The sequence below is a fragment of the Oryzias latipes genome, chromosome 13 (assembly GCF_002234675.1).
Source record: "Oryzias latipes chromosome 13, ASM223467v1".
NCBI lineage: Eukaryota > Metazoa > Chordata > Actinopteri > Beloniformes > Adrianichthyidae > Oryzias > Oryzias latipes.
In genome coordinates, this window is record NC_019871.2 from 4,135,649 (window position 1) to 4,159,507 (window position 23,859).

At 42.5% G+C, this 23,859-nt stretch overlaps 2 protein-coding genes across 4 annotated transcripts; one reads left to right on the top strand and one right to left on the bottom strand.

Moving 5' to 3' along the window:
• The first annotated feature begins 222 nt into the window (after positions 1–222).
• Positions 223–8,306, top strand: ercc2 (ERCC excision repair 2, TFIIH core complex helicase subunit). Its single transcript, XM_023961759.1, has 23 exons — positions 223–398; positions 577–676; positions 794–871; positions 940–1,002; positions 1,074–1,187; positions 1,264–1,380; positions 1,468–1,584; positions 2,284–2,407; positions 2,484–2,580; positions 3,118–3,251; positions 3,317–3,485; positions 4,933–5,051; positions 5,140–5,209; positions 5,650–5,719; positions 6,002–6,103; positions 6,193–6,256; positions 6,331–6,452; positions 6,524–6,616; positions 6,681–6,753; positions 6,823–6,893; positions 7,646–7,789; positions 7,857–8,000; positions 8,069–8,306. The coding sequence occupies exons 1-23, from the start codon at positions 394–396 to the stop codon at positions 8,159–8,161; spliced, it is 2,283 nt and encodes a 760-aa protein (XP_023817527.1). The 5' UTR covers positions 223–393; the 3' UTR covers positions 8,162–8,306.
• A 1,410-nt stretch (positions 8,307–9,716) lies between these two features.
• On the bottom strand, positions 9,717–19,407 carry LOC101163426 (kinesin light chain 1). Of its 3 annotated transcripts, XM_020708049.2 has the most exons (15): positions 19,134–19,376; positions 17,065–17,313; positions 16,743–16,808; positions 16,350–16,514; positions 16,162–16,237; positions 13,928–14,070; positions 13,770–13,852; positions 13,602–13,689; positions 13,398–13,499; positions 13,127–13,300; positions 12,277–12,376; positions 12,037–12,208; positions 11,890–11,956; positions 11,685–11,789; positions 9,717–11,598 (listed from the first exon to the last, which is right to left on the bottom strand). In XM_020708049.2, the coding sequence occupies exons 2-14, from the start codon at positions 17,272–17,274 to the stop codon at positions 11,706–11,708; spliced, it is 1,530 nt and encodes a 509-aa protein (XP_020563708.1). In that variant the 5' UTR covers positions 17,275–17,313; positions 19,134–19,376; the 3' UTR covers positions 9,717–11,598; positions 11,685–11,705. The 3 variants fall into 3 exon arrangements, with proteins under 3 accessions (XP_020563708.1, XP_020563707.1, XP_004075296.1); XM_020708048.2 differs by having other exon boundaries at positions 9,717–11,789; positions 19,316–19,407; XM_004075248.4 differs by having other exon boundaries at positions 9,717–11,789.
• Positions 19,408–23,859: the final 4,452 nt, after the last annotated feature.

Consider the following 23,859-nt stretch of genomic DNA (forward strand, 5'->3'; position numbering starts at 1 on the left):
CCTCTGCTGGGGAAAATGCACATTACAGGCAAAGAGACTTTTTTTCGTATGTTTCACAGAGGGGCTTTATTTAGTATGGAAGCATTTCTGTTGCATAATTCAAAAATAAAAGCATTTCTGGTTTTGACTTTTGTTTTTGAATTGTGCAACAGAAATGCTTCCATAAAAGAATGCCTTTTGCATGTGACTCTTCTTAATGTTCCTGCAGTTCTTCTTCCTGCCTGCAGGTGGTAGAGCGTTTAGAAACGCCGGCAACAACAACAACAGTAGAAGAAGAAGAAGTCGTTAACATTTTGGTGTTCTCTGTGTAGTTATCCTAAATCTGTTCACTTTAAAAGGACCAATCTGTCGTAAATCAAAGACGAAAGTTTTTGGAAAGTTTCTCTTTAGAAGATGAAGTGAGTTCTTTTGTTACTGTGACGTAAACAAAAAGTCTAAACCAGCACGTGTTGATGCTAATGCTAATGTTTGGTTTGTGTTGACAGAGCTAGCAAAGAAAAGTTTTTCGTCTGTTAAAGTGTTTGCGTGTGTCTGCATTGGGCTGTTTTATTCAGTCTGTTTGCTGTTTGGTCGCAGGTTGAACATAGAAGGTCTGCTGGTGTATTTTCCGTATGATTACATCTATCCGGAGCAGTACTCCTACATGCTGGAGCTGAAGAGGACCCTGGACGCAAAGGTGGGCTTCTTTCACTCGGGTGTTAGATGGGTTTCTGGGAAATGTAGTGCGGTAATTTCATAAACCAGGAAAACTCACTGGAGACGGTGAAGTGACTGTGTTGTGTCTGCGTTTCAGGGTCATGGAGTACTGGAGATGCCTTCAGGAACAGGGAAGACCATCTCCCTGCTGTCCCTCATTGTGGCCTATCAGAAGGTGAGTCCAGCTCTGCACCTTCTGAGCCTTCATGGCGACAGCTGCTCTAAGCTTTATTTGATTCTCAGGCGTTCCCGCTGGATGTGACCAAGTTAATCTACTGCTCCAGGACAGTTCCTGAGATCGAGAAGGTGAGTCTGACCCCTCCGCAGCCAACGACGAGCAAATCTCCAGGAGCTTTTCAAGTCCTCCGCTCATCTAGGTCGTGGAGGAGCTGAGGAAGCTGATGGAGTTTTACGCTAAAGAAACCGGAGAAGTCAACAACTTCCTGGCTCTGGCGCTGTCTTCCAGGAAAAATCTCTGCATCCATCCTGAGGTAAAAACCCTGAAAGCTGAGGGTTTCCGTGCTTTCTGGAAATGTTGATCAAACAGGAAGCTCCCTCGTCCATCAGGTGAGCTCTCTGCGCTTTGGGAAGGAGGTAGACGGGAAGTGCCACAGCCTGACGGCGTCCTACATCCGGGCTCAGCGCCACAGCAACCCCGACCAGCCTGTCTGCCGCTTCTACGAGGTAGAAAATCGCCTCAGCTTACGGGAAATCGGACCGCATGAACGTCAACGTGGCTGAAGCTCTGCGAATGTTGGGTTTGTGTCTCAGGAGTTTGACGCCGTCGGTCGGCAGGTTCCCCTTCCTGCCGGCATCTACAACCTGGACGACCTGAAGGACTTTGGCAGACGAAAAGGCTGGTGTCCTTATTACCTGGCTCGGTATTCGGTATGTAACCAAGCAGAGGCGCTCAGCACGTGCCTGACCTTTAACCCTTTCAGGGACTGAATGGATCTGGAGAATGTTTTCCTTTGTGTCCATTTAACCAATTCCAATTAAAATCCAGATCAAAGCAGCCCAACTGCGCAGCTGCAGCTGCAGCTGCAGTCAGGTTGCTCAGACACCTGTCAGTCCGTTTCTGTAAAGGACTGGAGGATTTTTCATCAACGACTGTTAATCTGTTCGATCTAAGTCCAAACTTTGACGTGGTCGTCACAGAAACTTGATGTTTGATCCATTCAGCAAACCTCATGCTGCCGCAGAGCTCTGGAGCTTCAGATGGACTTTCTTCTTCGAGATTTTCCCTGAAGAAGTTAAAATTTATGAAGTAGTCGGTGAAGATGAAAAGCTGCCCCTGACCATCACACAACCACCCCCATGCTTGACTTCTCTTCTGATGTCCTTAGTTTGACCACAGCTTCCAAGAAACGTCATGACAAAGAGTCATGACCTCTGACCTGAACCAAGTCATGTGACCTTCTCTCTGCCTTCTGCTTCTATATGGCTGTGTTCTTGAGAAAGTTAAAAACGTCACTATTTACCAAAGAAAATAATCCAAACTCATGTTTAGTTTGTGATTTTTAATGACTGTTGGCATTAACTTCATGTTTTTTTTTTCTATTTAAAATCTCATTTTTCTGTCCTAAGATTCTTCACGCCAACATTGTGGTGTACAGCTACCACTACCTCCTAGACCCAAAGATCGCAGATCTGGTGTCCAAAGAGCTCGCCAAGAAATCGGTGGTCGTGTTCGATGAAGCTCATAACATCGGTAAACCGTCTCTCTTTAGTTTGTTTCATTTTTCTTTTCTTCCCCTTCATCTTTTTTTGTCCGCTTCGTTCCTCAGACAACGTTTGCATCGACTCCATGAGCGTGAACATCACCAGGAGGACTCTGGACCGCTGTCAGAGCAACGTGGAAACACTTCAGCACACCATCCAGAAGTGAGACGCAGCCCAGTCTGCTTTTATCCACACCAGGACGAAAAACATCTGGAGTTTTCTGCGTTAAAACCCCCAAAAATTTGAGCTGTAAAACCCTAATGGCACCAGGAATTGTGGGTAATGGAGTTTCTGTTTGTCATTAACCATAAATCAGACTCATCCATATTAAAAAAAAAAAAAAGCTCAATTATGAAAGGAAATCAAATTCAAATGTTGATTCTGAAAACATCAGAGCTTGGAGTCAAAACTGTTTTTTTTCTTATTTCTATAAACATCTTTGGGTGGAAAAATAAGACGCTTCTGTTTGATCCAAACTGAATTAAAGAGAAAAATCCTGAAGTTTCCTGCCTCTAGGTTCAAGGATTTTTTCTTCATCCTGGAAGTGTCGGTTAATCAGCTGGTCCTCCATATGGAGAAATAAAAGCAAATAGGCGTGTTTTTATTACCATAATCTGAGAATTTCTGTTAAATAATTTCAGGAATCGGTCATGTGTGCTTCATTCCAGCTCCTCTCATCCGATTCGTTCTCATCTGCAGGATCAAGGACACGGATGCCGCCAAGCTGAGGGAGGAGTACCGGCGGCTGGTGGAAGGGCTGAAGGAGGCCAACGTTGCCAGGGAGACGGACGTCTACCTGGCAAATCCGGTTTTACCTGATGAAATCCTGCAAGGTTGGAGCTCGGTCTGGCCGTGGGGTTCTGGTTTCAGAACTCAGACTAACGCTTCTCCCCGCCAGAGGCCGTCCCCGGCTCCATTCGCACCGCCGAGCACTTCCTGGGCTTCCTGCGGCGATTCCTGGAGTACCTGAAGTCCCGCCTGCGGGTCCATCATGTGGTTCAGGAGAGCGCTCCCCAGTTCCTTAAAGACATCTTCGAGAAGGTCTGCATCGACCGCAAACCTCTCAGGTCAGTCGGCTTCAGGTCACACGGGGGAGGGGCCGCAGTTTTCTCAGGAAACACGGATTTTCTGTTTCACCATTTAGAGCGTCGGTATCATTCAAAACCAACTTTTAGGTGTATTTTAATGTTCATTCCTCACAATAAACAGTATGTTGGTCCGTTTACGCATTTCTGAGCATTCCTCTAAAAACCTGCAGCTCCTCCCAACCAACGAAAACGGGCGGGTCTTCGCATTGTGACATCACAAAGTGAGGACCAGCCCCTTCCAGGAAGAGTCTGCAGTGCCAGCCCCGCCCCCAGGCTAACACACACGCCCACTTTCTCCGTGGAGCTAGCGGTGATCGTCTAAACGCTTTCCTTTTTTATGAACATATGCACGTCCATCTTTGCAAAAGTTCTGCCGAGGCGTCTCGGATGACATCATCACATAGGCGGCGCCCACAAAGAGCCGACCTTTTTGTATAAAGTGTTGCATGTCAGCACAAGACTTCTGTTCACCGCACCAGAATCCGCTGGAATTACGATCATTGCGTAAACGGTTGAAGAGTTAAGGTAGTCAAAGAAATGTAAAGATTGGAGCTAACGCTCAGCTGTGAAAAGGTTTAAAAAAAACCTGCATGCGTTTCTGCTGCTGCTGTTTGTGAGAATCGATTTGTGGAAACGTTCTGGAGCTCAATCTGTCTGTCCTGTCCATCTAATATCGGCCGTGTCTCACAGCCGCTGTGGACGTTTTCGTGGTTCATACGTGATGGGAGTTTCTCGTGTTCCTCATTTGTCGACGCGCGCAGACGTCAGTCAAGGATTTCAGCCGATGGATTTTTACCAGAGTTTGGTTTTGAGCTGGATGAGAATTACACAGTTTCTACGTATCTTAAATTATTACATAAATCTTACACAACTGTGCGTGATTTTTGCGAGATTCACAGATTTGTTGCTTTCCGCGACCGTTCCACGTATGTCTAACGGACTTTTCAGTATATATATATATATATATCAGGTATACGGCGCACAAATCTCATTAAAATAGCGTAATTGACCCACAATTCACTAACGAATTGCATCTAAACAGCTCAATAATCACACGGTTCATGCTCTACGTTGATTAGCGTGGTTCATTCCTGATACATCTGTGCAAATGTCACCTAAAGACTCAAACTTCTCTCACTTTTTCCACACATATGACCAATTTTCATCTGTGCAATATGCACAAAATGTATGTAGTTGCTGTGTGACAGACTTTTTAATCCTGTCTATACAGAAATCCAAAGCAGCAGAAGAACCGACTCGTCTCATCCTGTGATGATGTTTTTCTCGCCCTCAGAATCTTGAAGTTATTCTTTCGTGTTTATTTTCCACAAACGGACATCAGACCGTTCTGTGAAAACCTCTAGGGAGCTCCGTTTCTCCTCCTTCACCACTCACCTTTATTTATTTCTTTCCTTCGCCTGCTCAGGTTTTGCGCAGAAAGGCTTCAGTCGCTGCTGCGAACTCTGGAGATCGCAGACATCGCAGACTTCTCCGCCGTCACCCTCATCTCCAACTTTGCGACTCTCGTCAGCACCTACAGCTTAGGTTCTGCTCGCCTCAGATCCCCGCAGGAAGCCGGAGGTCCGGATGGGCTTTTCACCGCAGACTGTGCTCTGTCTTCCTCTCCCTGAAGGTTTCACCATCATCATCGAGCCGTTCGACGACAGAACTCCCACCATCGCCAACCCCGTCCTCCACTTCAGGTAGAAATGCTTCGTTTTTCTGCACGTTTCCCTCTGGACTCCCGGCTGTTTACGTTTTTATAGAATATAGATGCTATATAGAATATAATTTATAAAAGATGTATAATAGATGAGAAACTCCAGCAGAAAGTGTCAACTCTGAGCCTTTTTAACCTTCAACAAGTTGCAGGTAAAAATAAGTTTTCAGCACAAAAACCCAAAGAAAAAAAGTCAAATTTCAAATTTTTGATTAAAAGATCCACAAACCAGTTTCAGCATCAAGGATAAAGAAGCTTTTACATGGAATCATGAGGTTTTCATCATTTTTGGGACAAACATGATGAAAACCTCAGAAATCTGAATAAATGTTGGTCCCAGTTCAACATTGCAAACTCATGACAGGAAGTGTGAAGTGCTCAAAGCCGCTGCTCCGGTTCTGATCCGGTTCTCTGCCCTCACAGCTGCATGGACCCGTCTATCGCCATCAAACCCGTTTTCCAGAGGTTTCAGTCCGTGGTCATCACGTCCGGGGTACGTCCGTCCGTCTGCACATCAGGAAACGACTAAATGGAATATTTCAATAAACTTCATGATCTTTCCATTTTCATATTTTCTGTTCAGTTGATTAGATCAGAAAAAAGTCAAATGTTTGAGATATACTAATTTAATCAACCTGAGACTTTCTGCTTGTTTATGTTCCTGATTTTACTGTTTATTTATTTATTTTTCATCATAAATTCTTAATTTCACTATAATTGTCGTTTTTTTCCCCCCATGTTTGGGGTTTTCATGGAGTTTTCCTCCTCCCCTCAGACCCTCTCCCCTCTGGACATCTATCCTAAAATCCTGGACTTCCGTCCCGTTACCATGGCGTCCTTCACCATGACGCTGGCGCGGACCTGCCTGTGTCCGCTGGTGCGTATGTGCTGTTGTGGCGCTGGCGGTCGCTCCTCCTCCTCCTCCTCCTCCTCCTCTTCCTCACTCACCTCTGTCGTCTGGCTCAGATCGTGGGCAGAGGGAACGACCAGGTGGCGCTCAGCTCCAAGTTTGAGACCAGGGAGGACTTCGGTGGGTCCAGAACTTCATGGTTTTTCCCGCAGAAGATGGAGGGAACATTCAGGAGTTTGTTTTTTGCTTCATAGCTGTGATTCGTAACTATGGCAACCTGCTCCTGGAGATGTCGGCGATCGTCCCCGACGGGATCGTGGCGTTCTTCACCAGCTACGTCTACATGGAGAACATCGTGGCGTCGTGGTACGAGCAGGTAAGGGAACCGTGGTCTGAGCGGCGCCTCGGCGGAGAACCTTTTCCTCCACGCCTTTGGTGGCTTCGCAGGGAATCCTGGAGAACATCCAGAGGAACAAGCTGATCTTCATCGAGACTCAGGATGCAGCGGAGACCAGCATGGCTCTGGAGAAATACCAGGAGGTGAGCTTCTCCTGCCGAACGCAGCTCCCACGTTTCCGCTTGAACTTCCCGAGTTCCTCTGCAGGCCTGCGAGAACGGCAGAGGCGCCATCCTGCTGTCGGTGGCGAGGGGGAAGGTCTCCGAGGGAATCGATTTCGGTAAATCCTCCACAGAGGTTCCGGTTTTTAGGCTTTCATGGTGAATCCGTGTTTTTTATTTTTTTCCAGTGCATCACTTTGGCCGCGCCGTCATCATGTTCGGAGTTCCTTATGTTTACACGCAGAGCCGCATCCTGAAGGTCAGAACGCAGAATCCGGTCGGAACCACCCTTTTTCACAGTTTGGAGAAAGACGCCGATAAAATAAATAAATAAAAAATGTGCCGTTTCTAGGATTTATGCCAAAACTCAAAAAGTGAACCTGAAGCAAAGTTTGTGAATTCTTTCAGTTCCCAAAAATTAAACATCAAAAAGGTCATAAACCTTCAACCGGGTTTCAAATTATTGTTAAGTCACTTTGATGACAGAAAAGAAAACGTTCAAAAGAAAACAACAAAAGAACAGAAAATGTTTAAAAAAGGATTAAAATATTACTGCAATAAAAGTAAAAAAACAACCTCCTGGAATTAAAATGGAACTTTTTATAAAATCAAAAACCAAAAAAAAAAAATATATATATATATATATATATATATATATATATATATATATATATATATATATATAAACAGCTCCTAAAACTAAACGACCCCCAGTGAGAATGTTTGTCTGCATTTATTTAGGTTGAAAACAAATAACTAAAATAAATCTCTCAGATCAAGTTGATGCATCTTTCCCCCCAAAAATGAATAATAACTAGCAATTCTGTTGAAATATTTTCATCATTAAATGGAAAAAAAAAAGAATCAAGAAACAAAAAAAAAATCCCTTTAGACAAAATCCTTCAAAATAAAATCATCTTTTTTTTTAAACAGAAAAATCTCCTTCAGAAAAAAATTCCAACATTTTTCGTTCAACTTAAAATGTGACATTCCTGCGTTTTTTGGCTCCAGGCGCGACTGGAGTACCTCAGGGACCAGTTCCAGATCAGAGAGAACGACTTCCTGACGTTTGACGCCATGCGCCACGCCGCTCAGTGTGTTGGCCGGGCCATCCGCGGGAAGACCGACTACGGCCTCATGATCTTCGCCGACAAGGTGAGTGACGGTCGTCGGCGAGGCGCGAGGCGTTTGCAGTCCTGCCTAAAAGCTCTGCGGCCCGCAGCGATACGCCCGAGCCGATAAGCGAGGGAAGCTGCCCCGCTGGATCCAGGAGCACATCAGCGACGGCAGTCTGAACCTCACGGTGGACGAGACCGTCCAGCTGTCCAAGCATTTCCTGCGGCAGATGGCCCAGCCCTTCCGCCAGGTAAAGCCGCCGGACCGCCGGCGTGTTTCTCTGCGGGTTACGTCACCGCGTCTGCTGTCCCTCTGCAGGAGGACCAGCTGGGTCTGTCTCTGCTGACGCTGGAGCAGCTGCAGTCGGAGGACATGCTGAAGAAAATTGCCCAGATTGCTCACCAGGCGTGAAGGTGGTCGCCATAGCAACGCCCTGATGGACCAGGCTGCTTAAAAAAAAAAACCCTCTTTAAACCATTCTGTCTGTCATACAGACTGTAAATAAAACATTTTTGATATGTTTGTTGAAGAAATAAACTTTGTATTCTTCATAAAACGATTTGACAGGGTTTCTAGGGCTGTTGACCCCATTCAGTGGCCGTGTGGAAGAGTGTCTGCCCTGAAACTGGAATGTTGTGGGTTCAAATCCACAAGTCATCCCAAAGAATCAAAACTGCCCTGCCTGACACTTAGCATTAACCCTTGTGCTATCCTAGGCACTTTAATGTTGGGAGTTGGGTCATCTAGACCCACTAGCCCTTGTAATATCTTAGATGACCCTCCCCCCCTTACATTGACATGTTCTCCCTACCATGACAAAGGTGGATGAAGATGGAAAGATTTCATGTAATCCATGGACACCAGTGAAGATCACAAATCATTGAAGAAAAAAGGTTCAGAGGACTGTCTAGTGGGTCTAGATCAGTGTTTTTCAACCTTTTCTGAGCCACGGCACACTTTAACCTTAAAAAAAATCCAGCGGCACACCAGCATCCAAAAATGAAAAAAAAAAAGGAGAAACTCATAGTCTGTATTGATCTACAGCCCCTCCCTCCACAATCTCACATGCATTTCAAAGAGATAATTGTTGCAGAAAAAGCTGGAAACTGCAGCTGTTTTTCTAAAAGGTGCAATAAAAGTTAAGTTAGAAGATTTAAAAAAAGTTTGAAGTGTGTTCGTTGGTTACAAGACGTTTAACAACAGATCTCCTTGTGCGTTGTCACTCTCACAACCCAATGCATCATGGGAGATGTAGTGCATTAAACGGCCGGCGGAGATCGCGTCTCTGAGCTTCATGGTTTTGTTCACTTGTTCCACGGTCTGACACCGGATTCTGTGGAAAGCTACACCGCTAAAAACGAGCTTTAGCTGCTATTTTTGGTGGAACTGAGCGACATTATCAGCAGAATCGGAACAAGGAAGTGAATACTTTAACCACTTCTGATTGGTCAGACTGATGACATGTGATTAAGCCTTCAAGAATGATTGGTGGAGACGGGACTTTTCCAAAATACAGCCGGAGCTGCAGCTGAATTGCGGTGCCGTCATTCTTATCAAAATGTCTTTAATAGAATCAAATAAAAACAAAGAAAAAGTATTTTACGATCTTTTATATTCCTAACTCCTCAGTGTTTTATCAGGGCCTGTTTGGATGAACAGAGAGCTGAAATCCTGGAAATGGGAAATGTTTTTAGATCAGTTAATGAGGGCAATTTCCCACGGCACACCTGACCATCTCTCACGGCAAACTAGTGTGCCGCGGCACACTGGTTGAAAAACGCTGGTCTAGATGACCCAACTCCCAATGGTAAAGTGCCTAGGATAGCACAAGGGTTACTGTGCATACCTTTTTGTAGTTGTTTGGCTCTAGTCTAAAGTCTTAAACAGATAAAATACATTTTCAGCAACTATTTAGAGCTAAAACGAAAAGACAATTTCACAAAAGGATTAAAAGTAAAGAGTCCAGTTTGTTCACATTTTCTTTGTATTATTGCGTAACAGTAAAGGTTTCACTTGTCTATGATATGGGGGTCCACCGTTTTACTGACGGTCAAACATTCATCTTCTTTAAACTCATCAAAAACACAAAATACAAACAAAATACAAACACATTTTAATGCTAATCCTTCAGTTTAGCTCATATTTGTGGGAAAAAAAGCTACTTTCACACAGAAACGACTCATTTAAAAACATTTCTTGCCCCCAGATTATGTCAGAAATATAAAAATACTTAAATACAAGGAAAGTTCTACAGAACATTTGATGTTTGCATGTTTGGAATGTGCAGAAACATTCTAGTCCACAGTCACATCTGCTGCAGCTCCATCATCTTAGTTCCAACTCATCAATGTTCAGGAAAGTCCAAGCAAGAGAAAAACGATCCACGTCTGACAACATTAGGACGTGATCTTCATCCTTAAAGGCCTGATGCTGAACCGAGCTGAAATGGTTTTACATTCTGTCAGGTTAGAAAAGGTAAATCCACCATTTGTTTGTCTCCAAGTTTTGTGTTTAACAAATAGACTAAATGTCTATTTACAAGAATAACAAGTAGAAAACGTGCAAAGTTATTTCTCTAATATTAAAAGAAATGTTGCCTAAACCAGTGGCCCCCAAGTCGCAGACCGGTACCCACCTGCCAAGACAAAAGTACTTAGATTACATTTGTTTTTTCATATTATTTTGAAGGAAGTTGTATTTTGTTAAACTGTCGGTTTCTCTTCCGTCTATGACTCATTCTTGACGCTTTTGAAGTCGCTGTCATGTGTTATGAATCCATCTACCGTACTAATTTTATAAAGTAGCTAAGCAAAGTTAGTTAAAATAAAAAAGTTTCTTCTCACAGAAAAGACTTAAAGAGGAAACAGAAGAGTCTTTAACTTAAAAAAAAAGAAAAAACATACGTATTTAACAGACAAAAACTAAAATATTGGATTTACTCTGCATAATTTGCATAATATTACAAAGTTACTGCTAAAAAAGTTGTTTTTCCGTCTATCATTGGTTTTCTCATTTTATTAAGGAGGCATTAGTCTGCCACACTTTAAAATTCAGACAATACAAGTTGGTGTAAGATTTTTTTATTTTATTTTTTATTTTAGTTTCCGCTTTAACGCTTTAAGCTTTCCCATCTATAAAACGCCAACAGACATTTTCAAAATGTCTATTTTATATTAGATTTCATGTAGGATGGTTTTCATGTGAAAATTCCGCTCAGCTTCTAACTTAATTAGAAGCCAAATAAAACGAAGTCCAACTTCAGCCTAGTGCAGCCCAGTCCTTGAAAATATTGTCTGACATCAAAGCGCTCCGTGGCGCCTTAAAAGGTTGGGAACCACTGGCCTAAAAGACAGCAGCAAGTTAAGTCAAAATGTAAGATTAGCAATTTCCAAAAATGTCAGTTGTTATGCAGATGACATTGTGTTGTTTAAAAGACTCGTTTGCCTAATTTTCACATCGAATGCATTGATTTACTGAGTGTTTCAAGTGATCAGGACGAAATATGACTGCATGATTGATATATTTCAGTATTTGTTGCCACACCTTTTCACATTTGTGCCTAAAGTAAATACATTATTTTAGTGATCCTCTAACATCTCAACCTAACATAGTAAGATAATAAGTCAAACTACTCCAGCTCTTAACTTTACATTGACAAAAGATGCTGGTGAAAGTTGGAAAAATGTCCTGAAAAAGGCAAAAAGCAAACATGATTGAAGTTTTTTTACGTGTTTGTCTTCTGGAAGTTTAAATAAATAAATATATTTCTATTTTTTCTGTTTCTTTGATGTAGTTTAGAAATTAAAACGCAAATTCATGGATGTTTTTTCTTTACCTTTCGTGTTGACCTACATACAAACAGAAAGGAATAAATGAGCTGAATCTGGAGAAGAACATGGATCTGGTTCAGTCTCTGATTTAAAACTCCAGAAACCTGAAGGAAGTGTTTTCAGTGTTAGCTGATCCCACCCAACGAGCTCCTTCTGGTCAGACTCTGTGTGCTGGAGCTTTGGACTCGACTGTCTGCCAGATGCTTCGACTGAGGGGAAAAACAAAAACAAACGTTTAAATAAATATGTGTAAATGTGAACTGAAGGTTCCTGAAAATTCGATTGCGTTTAAAAAAAAAATGCAATAACCTGCGTGCTGTTCTGACCGTCTCTGGTCCCAACGTTCAGCACATTGAGGGAGTTTGCCCTCTTCATCCTAGAAAAGCCCCACAAGTCAAAGATACTTTACAGAGTTGCTGGTATATGAGACAAAACATTGCCTAACAGAGTATTTACCCAGCATGCCTTGGGGTGCTTTCCTCTATTCCTACCCCTTTGAGCTTGCGGACCAGTTTCTCGCTGCTTCTGCGTATCGACTCCCGGAGTTTGGTAAAGGAGCCGCTGCGCCTCAGTCCCTCCGGCACAGAACCGCCATCCTCGGCTCCTGACCAGCTGGGATGACCGTCACCTGGAGGAAAAGGAGCTGCGTTCATGCAGGAACAAGAGAGACCGCATATAGGTACCATGTTACCCTACCTTCCACTGATCCAAATTCCTTCTCGTGAGCTCTGGTCAGAATCTCTTTGTAGAGAGCTTCAGCTTGTCTGTATTTCCCCTGTTTCAGATAGCATGATGCCTGAATGGGAGACCAATAACATTTGTTTTAACGATGCAAAGTGTTCACATCGGTAACCTGCCTTACCTCGTGCTTTAGACTGTTAGTAACGTTAACTAGCTGTGCGGCAAACAAATCAACGGCATCTAGGTCTTGACCAGGTTAATTCTCTGGAAATGTCCAGTGGAATTAGAATAAAAACACACTAAACTCTGGACACACTTGTTTGATCATCACATGACCTCCTCAAGCATAGTTTTTAACTGTTTCCTGTTATATTTGTTTATTTCACTATTTTATGAATTTTGACTGTCTGATATATATTGTTGTTTAATAGTTTGAAGAAGGTTGTTTTTTTAAACTATTTGTTTTGAGTTTTTCCTTTTTTTCTATGTTAAGCCTAGAAATGAACAAACCGGGGGCTTGTCCGGGATCATGAATTTGTGTCAAAGCTTTACGCCCCTCTTTTTTTGGGTGCCTAACAACTTTCCATATAACTAAACAGAAACAGGAGTGCTTAGTTACTCCTTGTTGGACTGCATTAAATGATTCAATCACTGCAGTGAAGGATGTGGCTGGACTCACGCTGATCTGACGTCGATATACTCCAGTTTTTTGGATATTTGCTTTCAGAGATTTGTGGGTCAAACTATCAAAGATGCTATTTTAGCATCAACAAAAAGACTATGAGACATATGAAGTATGCTGCAACAACATGAGTCCAAGTGGAAACAGTCTTGACTGCATTTGTGTGTGATCGGCGAGTCTCACCAGGTTGTTCTTGGTTTTGGCCACGTTGGCGTCATCAGGCCCCAGTTTGCTCTGGTAGATGTGCAGAGCGCGCTCATAGTACTGCTCCACTTCCTGGTACTTGCCTTGGTTCTGACAGAGCAGAGCCAGGTTGTTCAGCTGCTTCGCCACGTCTGGATGATCTGTTCCCAAAACCTGGAATCCCATGAAAACCAAGAATGTTCACAACAACAACAACAACAAAAAAAAATGATGACAGTACTGAATGAAAGCTTTGAGTTGACTCTCTTACCTTCTCTCTGATCTCCAGGGCTCTTTTGCATAGAGGTTCTGCTTCTTTGTACTTCCCCCTCTTCCCATAAAGCACTGCCAGGTTGTTGAGCGTCGCCGCCACCTGAACACAACAAAACAGAACTTAAAATGGAATCAAAATTCTGCATTTGAGGTTTTTTTTCATTGAGGTCCTCATGCGGTTTAACAGAAGAAAGTTAGTCACAGCAGGATGGTCCATCCCCAGAGTCTTCTCTCGGATCGCCAAGGCATCGTTCAGAAGGTTCGCTGCCTCTTTGTATTTGTTCTGATCTCTGGAAAGATAGTCCCGGGGGTCAAAACAACAGCCTCAATCGGAGGAGGAGACGGACGTCGTCATGGTAACTGCTCTCACCTGTACACCAGCGCCAGGATATTCAGCATGGTGGCTACATCTGGGTGGGTGTGGCCTGAAGATTTCTCCAAGTCTTCCAAAGCCTGTTGAGAGACGACCATCAGACAAACGTTTTGCCTCCAGCAGGTTAATAAAGACATTTTTTTAAAGCGTCTCACCTGTTTGCAGAGGGGCACGGCGACCTCGTAGCGGCCTTGCGATGCGTACTGGATGACCAGGTTGTGCAGCGTTCGAAGGCGGGCGGGAATCTCGTAACCTCCCTGCTGCGCTGCAGCTGCTGCGCTGCTGTGAGGCTGCGACACTGAAACACGAAAAGTCTGTAAAAATGACGAAAACGCGATATCCATTCGTTGAATCCGTGGATCAAAGTTCTTCTAACGCTTTAACTCGTATTCACAACACAAAAAAAGGGGTTTCTGTTTGTTTTATCAAAAGAATTCAACATTAAATGCATTAAAGTTGAATAAAGTTTGCTTACAACAACAACCAAGGATGTCATGAGGCGCCATGAAACCGAAATCTGCTTTGTTCCTGTGAAATCTGCTGGTTTAGAATGAAAATTTCACCCAAAAAAAACACTAATAATAATAATGACTGAATAACAATCTCCTAAAAGGTTTCCAACAAGTCAGTTATTCCTCTAGATTACAGTATTTCACTCATGTCTGTGGATTTAATATTTCTAACTCAGATAAATAACATTAGAACGTATAAAAGTCGCACACAAGTAAGAATTTTTAGCAGGAAGGTATTTATCCATCTGAAGCAGGGGTGTCCAATGGGGGCTGATTTGGTGAGGTGAGAAAGTATGAGGGCCAAACAATCGGCCTGACAGTTTTAATAACATTACCTTTAAATGAACTTTTAGAGACGTTTTCCAATCCGGCTTTTATCTGGTTTCGTCCTAAGCTGGTTTGTCTCGTATTTCAGTTGACTCTATCTTCAGAAGCAAAAATCCTGTCTTGTGGTGTTCCCCAAGGTTCTGTATTGGGACCCATTCTATTTACTCTTTTCATGATTCCCATTGGGAGACTTCTCATCAAATTTTCAAATATTTCGCATCCTCTTTTACGCTGATGACATTCAACTTTAGTGCTCCTTTGGAAAAAATGATTACACAAATCTACTAGACTGCTTGGCCAGCATTAGAGTTTGGTTAAATGACAACCATTTACTCCTGAACCCTAATAAGACGGAGACAATAATTTTTGCTTCTGATGACAAAATTCCCTCCATCAAAAGACACCTTGGTTCACTGAGCTCTTCTGTCCAGCCCAGTCTCAGGAATCTCAGGAATCTTGGTGTCATGTTTGACAAATCTGTGTCTCTAGACTCTCACTCGAAGCTCTTGGTCAAAAACTGGTTTTATCACCTGAGGAATGTGGCTAAACTGAAGACGATGGTAACCATATCTAACCTTGAGCTGATCATCCATGCTTTCATCTCCTCTCGGTCAGACTACTGCAGTTCTCTTTTAACTTGTTTTAACTAAAAGTCTCTTAAACGTCTCCAACTGGTCTAGAACTCTGCTGCAAGGCTTTTAACTGGAACCAATGAGCTCACTCATGCCCCCCCTCTGCTTCTATCTCTACATTGGCTTCTTGTTAAATTTAGAACAGATTTTAAGATTTTGATTTTAGTTTTTAGAGCCTTGCACGGACAAACCCCGAACTATATTTCTGACCTTTTAACTCCCTAAACTCCTGCACGTTCCTCTGATAAAAATCTTTTATGTGTTCCAAAAATGTGTTTAAAGCTCAAGTTAGGACGTTTTTTTATAGGACAGCTTTTAGCTGACTTTTACTTGTGTTCACTTCTGCGTGTTTGTTTGTTTACTTCTATGCCTGTGTGTGTTTATTGGGCTTCGCTAATGATTTTATATTGTTTTAACATTGTGAAGCACTTTGTGAGTCGCTCTCTGAGAAAAGTGCTATGTAAATAAATATTTACTTACTTTTACCTTACTTATTTAATGAGCATTTTATTGCAATGTCATGCTTTGTATTTCTTTCTATCAAACAAATAAACCTAATCACGTTTTTACCAAAACACTGTCTATTTGTCATTTCACTGCACTTTATATTCCCTGTTAGCTTGTTGCGGATGTTTCATCTGGTAGTGTGAATGTGAAAACACAATTAAACAAACTGAAATCAAGAAATTATGAACAAAGTTTAAAAAAAATGCTGTGTGGGGGGGGGCACACATTATTGTTTTTATGAAAGGAGCCTGCGGTTTGGGGAAATTTTGATCGTGGGCCACATTTGACCCGTAGGATCTGCCTGATCTAAAGTTTTTTTTATGTGTTTTAAGTGAAGCTTCTTGGTGTCAAAAACAGGAAGTGTTTTCCTTCATTGAAGTCTGTGATGGACCTGGGGGGGGGGTCTCTTACTCTGAGACGGCTCCTCATCGTCTGCAGGAAACAGATCATCCAGAGAACCCTTGTTAGAAAAGTTCTGTTTGTCGTCCTGCAGAAGAAGAAAAAGTTTTAATTCTCGGGTATTTCTGCAGGAGATGTTTAGTTTCAGGAGATAAAAGCCATCGCTATGGAAACCCGGCGAGTGGGATTTCCTTCCTCACCACAGGCGGCTCGTCCTGGTCGTATTTGCGCATGGAGGACATGAACTGCAGGTGTCTGTTCTGCTCCTCCAGGGTGACCACCTGCTGCTCGGTGTCCTGCAGCCGCTGCTGGGCGTTGGCCAGCTCGTCCCTCAGCCACTGGTTCTCCTGGCAGAGCCGACGCACCTGAGGAGGACGGAGCGACGTCACGGAGGAGTTGGGATGAAAGAAAAGAGGAGGACAAAAACATAACAAAACCTATCTAAAATGCAATTTTTAGCCTTTTTTCCCCCTCTACTTTTAACCTCCATCTTAAAGAAATGTGTTAAAAACACCATCTTCCCTGGAGTCCGTCCTCAAAGACAGCCTCCTGTGAATTTAATAAACACCTGAGGGTTTTCTGCAGGAACTCACCTGAGCTCGCAGCTTTTGCTTCTCTGCCTCCAGAGACCCGAGATGAGCCGACAGCGCCATCATCACCTGAGGAGAAGAAGAAATCGAACGCATTCAGCGTGAGCCCACACCTCCCTGCCCTGGAATCTGGCTTCATCTGGGCTTCAAGATTCAGTTTTATTTGCAAGAGGAAAATCAAATTGAGATCATCTGCCGTCACAACTTCAAGTGGTTTCCTCGTCCTCAGGTCAGATCACTAGCGTCTGTCCTGTTTGCATTCCTGATGGTGCTGTGGTTGAGCGTTCACTTGGACATGGCCTCCAGGGCCTTTGAACTTTGGTACCTGTGCCTCGCTCAGACCCAGCTCGATCCTCTCCAAGGACTGCTGGACGATGCCGCTCTTCTCCTGCTCCACGCTGCCGCTGGACGACTCCACCCGGCTCTCCAGCGCCCCCTGCAGGCTCTCCAGCAGGCTGTGGTTCTCTCCCCTCAGCGCCTCCAGCCCCGCTATCACCTGCTGCGTGCTGCACAGGATCTCCTCCGTCGACAACATCTCTCCTGCTCTGAGCCTCCTCCCCTCAGAGAAAGTGAGCTGACAGCAGCAGGAGGAAGATGCAAAAATGGATTTAGGAGAAATTAAAACACCGTTTGAATGAAAACAAAATGATTAATAGCCAGAAACGACCAACATAAAATATCTGTTTTAGTTATAAACTGTGAGCTCATCTGGACTTCTTGTAGGTTAAAAAGGTTTTGTTCTTCAGCCAACAAACGTTTTTCAGTCAAACTAAAAGCTGAAAAAGAGCCAAACTTCTCAGCTTTTAGGTGTATTTGCTTTATTGAGGCCTGGCTGCAGACAAGATGGCGCCTGACATCATCAGCTGGAAGCAGAAATCATACAGCTTACTTTAACTCTAACCCAAAAGCGTTAAAAATTGTAGAACTTTTTTTTGGTTTTTTTACTGACACTTAAAACAGGACAAACCGTAACTCTTGGGGTCACCAGTAAAAATAAAGTTTTTTTTCGAGCGGGAGCAGGGGACTTCCGATTCCAGATGAGGACTTCCAGTTCTGCAGCCAGGTCCGCTTATAAGGCTGCTGTTAATTCAGGAAATGCAGCCGGTCCAACAGCTATGAAGATAAAACCGCTTCTTTGCGTGATTCCACGACAGACTAAGACTACAGACAGACCACCGTCTCAGAAGACTCCTGTGATGCTCTCGTTGCCGTGGCAACAACGTTTCGGGGGACTTGGTGGTCCGGTAACTCAGGCGTGAAGCAACTTGTGAAATTTTAACAGGGAATTAGAAAAACTAAAGAAAAACAGGCAATGGGCGAACCTCTGAAGGTAAAGGAGAAAGGCAAAAAGAACCGATGAACGCGTGAGAAACAAGCGTGAAGGGGGAAGTATAATCATCTAATATATGCAAAAACAGACAAAGAAATATTCTGTGTTTCTGTATGTAAAGCAGAAGAATGGAACAGCGTGGAGTCAGAATCCGACCAGAATCTCCGTAAAGAAGGAAATAAAGTATCATTTTAAACAGATTCTTATACATAAAGACCAAATTCCTGTAAATATTTAAAATAATGATGCTAAAAATAACTACAAGATGTGAACATAGGTCCTTGTAGCTACATGAGTGTGTGTTTGTAGATGTGTAGCTTTTTATGTACATATTTGTATTTATTTACACGACTGCCTTTTTCAAATTATTATTTTGGCTTATTTATTATTACTACAGAAAAGTGGTGAAAATAAATGTTTGGACTTCTTTTTACTCCTTTTTTAATATTTACATTTATTTCTTATAGGTTTTATTTCGTACATTTAGGAGAAAAAACAAAATATGTCTCGAAATGACCACAAAGAGACAGATTGTAAATAACCAGACATCAGCCACAAACCAGCTACGACTTATTATCTTCATTTCATTGTAAAGTAATGTGCATAAACTTGTCGGACTGCATTCACAAATACTTTGTTTTAATCCAACCGTACAAAAATATTCTAAAACTAACGTTTATCTCCTTTTTTGCATCTTTTCTGACTCCCAACCCGTTTAAAAATGTAGTTTTCTAAGTGACAGTCATCAGCAAAGAAATATTTTGATGACGTCAAGTGGTCGAATACAAACAGAGCGCACGCGGGCGGGCGCGAACACCCCCCCCCCCCTCCCCCGGGAGGTCTCTGCGGGCTTTGTTTACGGTGGGCGGAGCTAAAGGCCTCATCTCTGGGGAATAAATGTCCATTAAATCCAACAGGAATGACGTTAACTTCGTCGCGTTCGGGTGTGAAAAACAGCTGACACGGCTTACTGATATTTACTCACCTGGACAGAATAAAGGACGCACAAACACAAAGATTTACCTTCAGACAACAACAGCAATTAAAAGTTATTTATAGCCCACCTGCTAAGTCCGAGCTCCCGCAGCGTGGTTCCCTGTTTTTGCGACACTTTGAAGTTCAATTCGAGCTTTGTTGGCTCGGTCGCGCGTGTCATGTAAGTTTAGACATTTCTGTTCACGGTGACACAGTTTACCGAGAACTGAGGCGCTAAAGTGATGAAAAGCTGCAGCGGTAGATCATTCACCTGTCGCTCCTTTGGCTTCAGCTCCTCCTGTCATCTCAGGACCAACACAGTCAAGCTGTAGTGCCGAAGAAGCTTCACTTCCGCTGCAGCCCTTCAAAATAAGAGACTAGAAGAAGCCAAACGTTAGAAACCTCACATCTCTGGTATATAGGCTACTTTAGTATGTTTGTTTCAAAGACAATAAACTTATTACAAATGTTTAGACATTTTTTGTTGTTGTCACGAATTACAATTAGGATAAAAAATGTATTTATTTTACTATACTAAATGGGCTTCACAATATGCCAGTGAAGACTAGATTGGATACGTCCCATAGATATACAGACAGATAAATGGGTTTATCTTTTACCTAAAACTTTCAGAAAAATATGTCTTTCTTTTTTTTTTAATTGGCAAATCAAAAGTCACAGAACGTGTAGTCACTCACAATAACCAGCTCTGTGAAATCCCTCAAAAATACAAAACTGGATAAAGACCAAGCAGCAGACATCCGAATCTAAATGAATTTTTAAAAAGTAATAAAAGAAAAAAACAAGTAATAATAGACAAAAAAATGAAAATAAAACTTAACTGATACAATAAATAAATAAAAGACTAAAATATAATACAAAAGAATAAATGAATTAGTTAGTGGTTAGCGCTCTTGCCTCACAGCAAGAAGGCCCTCGGTTCAAGTCCCGGCTGGGGGACATGAACCAGAACATCAATGGGGGACCTTTCTGTGTGGAGTTTGCATGTTCTCCCCATGTATGTGTGGGTTTTCTCCGGGATCTCCGGCTTCCTCCCACCGTCCAAAAACATGCTTCATAGGTTGATTGGCAACTCTAAATTGTCCCTAGGTGTGAGTGTGAGAGTGAATGGGTGTGTGTTTGTGGATATTCTACCCTGCGACAGACTGACAACCTGTCCAGAGCATCCCCTGCCTTCGCCGACAAGTGGCCGGGATAGGCTCCAGCAGCCCCGTGACCCCGAAAGGGAAAAACGGAATAGAAAATGAATGAATAAACAATCTAAGAGTAGTATGGTTTTTATCACTTTCTGATATCTGAAGAAATTTTAAAAACTAGATTAAAGGTATTTTAAAAAATAGTTCTTATTTTTAAAATGTGAATACAAAAGTTTTTTAAAATTAACAAATTGTTCACTAAGAATTGAATGTTTGTCTTGACCCTTGTGCTATCCTATGCACTTTACCATTGGGAGTTGGGTCATCTAGACCCACTAGACAGTGCTCTGAACCTTTTTTCTTCAATGATTTGTGATCTTCACTGGTGTCCATGGATTACATGAAATCTTTCCACCTTTATCCACCTTTGTCATGGTAGGGAGAACACGTCAATGGAAGGGTGGGGTCATCTAAGATAGCATAAGGGTTAAAGAATGAAAAAACGTTGTTTTTTCTCTGCTCAGTTTTATCTAATTTTATTAGTTTTGTTTTTTTCACTCCACATTTGTTGCCTCTGTTTGAAATCACTCAAAGATTTTGTCCAATTTAACATGTCAAGCCACGGTTTGCAATTTTCTGATTCTTCAACAAACAAATAAATGCTGTTATTTTGAAGCCAATGTCCACATTTCCGGATTTGCTGCATTGTTTTTACGTCACATGTCGAGGCGGAGCGCTTTACCTGATACCATACTTCCCAGCATGCACTGCGGGGTCCGGCTCGGCTGCGCTGTCCTGCCCAGGAGAGGGCAGCACTCTGTCGGCGTGTTGACCTGGAAACACTTCAGAAAACTGCCACAACTGTTTTTTATTTCAATTAAATTTATTTTTAAATGTTTGGAGAACTTAACATTTATAGCAAGCAAAAGAACAACTGTTTACAACACATTTAATTTAAAGACACAGAATAATTTTATACTAAGAATAAAACTATTTTTCCATAATTCTTCATCCACGTTAAGCTTTTGAGAAGATAGACTTTGGTTTGAATATTAAAGAGCTGAGTTAAAACACATTAGGGAGTGTGATCATTTCAAAAATAAAGCTTTATTTTGTCGTTTAGAGTGTAATTTAGAAGCTTCAAGGATGAGCACAAAGTGACATCACAACTGTTGAGTTATCAAAGGTTTATGCATTAAAAACAAACCGTAAACTATATTTAACATGGAACGTCATTAATACAATTTTTAATATTTTGTTGTATCCTATTTTAGTGGTGTTTAACAGTTTTTAGATTAGAAAAAAAACTAGAACAAATCAAATGGTTACAAGTAAAAAGGTTGAAAATAATTGCCAGATCTTGACTTTCTGTCATTTCTTTAAAAAAAAAAAAAACTCTATATATGTCAGAATTTTGTTTCCTGAAAACATTCGGTTTATATTGTGGCAAAAAAAATCCAAAAACAAACATGAGAACACAATGAAAAAACATGAGAATGCTGTCTGTGTTGCTGTGGATGGAATTTTATTTGTCAAAATAAGTTCTGTGCTTTGCTGTCCATAAATGTGAGACAGTATGTAAGTTTGGTTTAATAAATGCATATTTCTTAACCAAACATTGATGCTTTTGTTTTTTATTTTGTGCTAAAAAACAAAGCTTTTTTGGCACCACAATAACACAAGAACATAAGTATAACCCCACATTTTACAAATCATTCTTTGAAAATAAAATGTGTGACTTTTTCAGTCCACAGAAACCACACTCTATTTTTTTGATGTGATAGTAGGTACGCGCTTGAGTTTTAAAAATAATATAGCTTAAAACTAGCAGTGTTTACATTTGCCACTCCCACATTGTTGCTATGACAACACATAAATGACATTTACACTTGTTCATCCCGAGATGAGCTTCAAGCTCACGCAGTTTTTTGGATTTTCCATATATCTGTAAGGTATATGGTTATGTTTGCAGCATTTAGCAAAAAACAACGCTTGAGGATGGGAGACATAAAAGTGTTTTATATCAGACTCAGGGAGGCACTCTCCATAAAAGTCATTTTATAAGTTTAAAAATATCATACAAAGTTTTTCTGTAGATCAAATGCCGGTGTGTAACCCTTGTGCTATCCTAGGCACTTTAACGTTGGGAGTTGGGTCATCTAGACCCACTAGACAGTGCTCTGAACCTTTTTTCTTCAATGATTTGTGATCTTCACTGGTGTCCATGGATTACATGAAATCTTTCTACCTTTATCCACCTTTGTCATGGTAGGGAGAATACGTCAATGTAAGGGGGGGGGTCTTCTAAGATAGCACAAGGTTTAAGCAAATTGTTCATTGTCAATACGTGGTTGTCATGGTGATCTAATGGGCTTAAAATGGATTTTGGTGAGTGTAATAAATTATATAAATCCTAAAAAGAAAAGTTCCGTGACTGTGGGTGGGGCAGCCAAGTCCCTCACCTTTGACTGTCACCCAAACCACTTTGGACCGGTCCCTTTTGAGCTCTACTGCAGGTGGAGGGCCCACAGGGAAAGGATCCCATGACATCAGGACCCGTGGGGCCCTGGTGACACCAATCCAGTCGACGTGACCTAATCTTGTTGGTTTCTTCCCATAAAGGGGGGTTTCCGAACCGACTTGGCATCTAGGACCTGCATGCCATGGGAGACCCTACCAGGGGCCCTGCACAGCTTAGCTCCTGGGATCCCTTGGTCTCTCAGACTCTTCTAAACCGTGAAGGTGGCGGTTCACAGAGGGGCTGCTGCTCCTCCACATCGAGAGGAGCCAGTTAAGGTGCTCGAACATCTGCTCTGGATGGCTCCTGGACGCCTCCGCAAAGAGGTTTTCCAGGCATGTCCCACAGGGCAGAGGCCTTGAGAAGGACCCTGGACGTCCCAAGGCCTGTGAGCGCCTCAGGGTCCCCTCAGAGGAGCTGGAGGGGTGAGAGGAAAGGCGGGGCATTTTTGTTGAGACTGCTACCTTTACGACAGTTGGACAAATAAATCCTTATTTCTCTTAGTGTTTACAGGTTTGTTTTGGTTTATAAAGCCATTTAATAATCCAGCCCTGGCAGCTGTGGGTCAAAGGTAAAACGGGGAACCTCTGAAAACCTAGGACCTCAAGACACTGAACCCCACGTTGGTCCACGTGGACGGTAGCACCTTGCATGTCAGCAGTGTGTGACTGTGACCCTAAAGCCCTTTGGGTCTTTATTGAGATATGAAAGCGCTAAAACATTTACCATTTCTTGCCAACGAGTTTCCGTCTTAAACATTCACACCGACTCTGAACGTGCTCGCTTCAAATGAGGCAGCTGACTTTCATGATCAAATGTTTCACGCTGTTTCAGTTTCCTGTCGCCTCTTGGTGGCAGAGTTAACGACGAAAACACGAAGCCAAAAGTGACACAGTCATATTTGTGGTTATTTACTCATTACCTCTGATCATTTAGCCCAAAAAAAACAGAAGTGTCCCAACAGGGGCGTTAGAAAGGAACAATGTGGCTTTACTTCCTCTTTGGGCGAGGAGCTGTGAGGCACAGAACCCGATCGGGAGCAGGGTCACCACTGAGATCAGGAAGACCTGCTGGACTTCACACTGGTACCACAGGAACGCCTCACATGGACAAACCTACACACACACACACACACACACA

What these genes read in the sequence shown, in the direction of transcription:
- ercc2 (XM_023961759.1), top strand. An exon ending in CAGTTCCTGAGATCGAGAAG is followed by an intron (nt 1,003 to 1,073) that starts GTGAGTCTGACC and finishes CCGCTCATCTAG; the next exon opens with GTCGTGGAGGAGCTGAGGAA. An exon ending in CGTCAGCACCTACAGCTTAG is followed by an intron (nt 5,052 to 5,139) that starts GTTCTGCTCGCC and finishes CTCTCCCTGAAG; the next exon opens with GTTTCACCATCATCATCGAG.
- LOC101163426 (XM_020708048.2), bottom strand. Translation starts at nt 17,274, where the DNA reads ATGTTGTCGACGGAGGAGATCCTGTGCAGCACGCAGCAGGTGATAGCG. An exon ending in AGCAAAAGCTGCGAGCTCAG is followed by an intron (nt 16,515 to 16,742) that starts GTGAGTTCCTGC and finishes CGTCCTCCTCAG; the next exon opens with GTGCGTCGGCTCTGCCAGGA. An exon ending in ACCAGGACGAGCCGCCTGTG is followed by an intron (nt 16,238 to 16,349) that starts GTGAGGAAGGAA and finishes CTTCTTCTGCAG; the next exon opens with GACGACAAACAGAACTTTTC.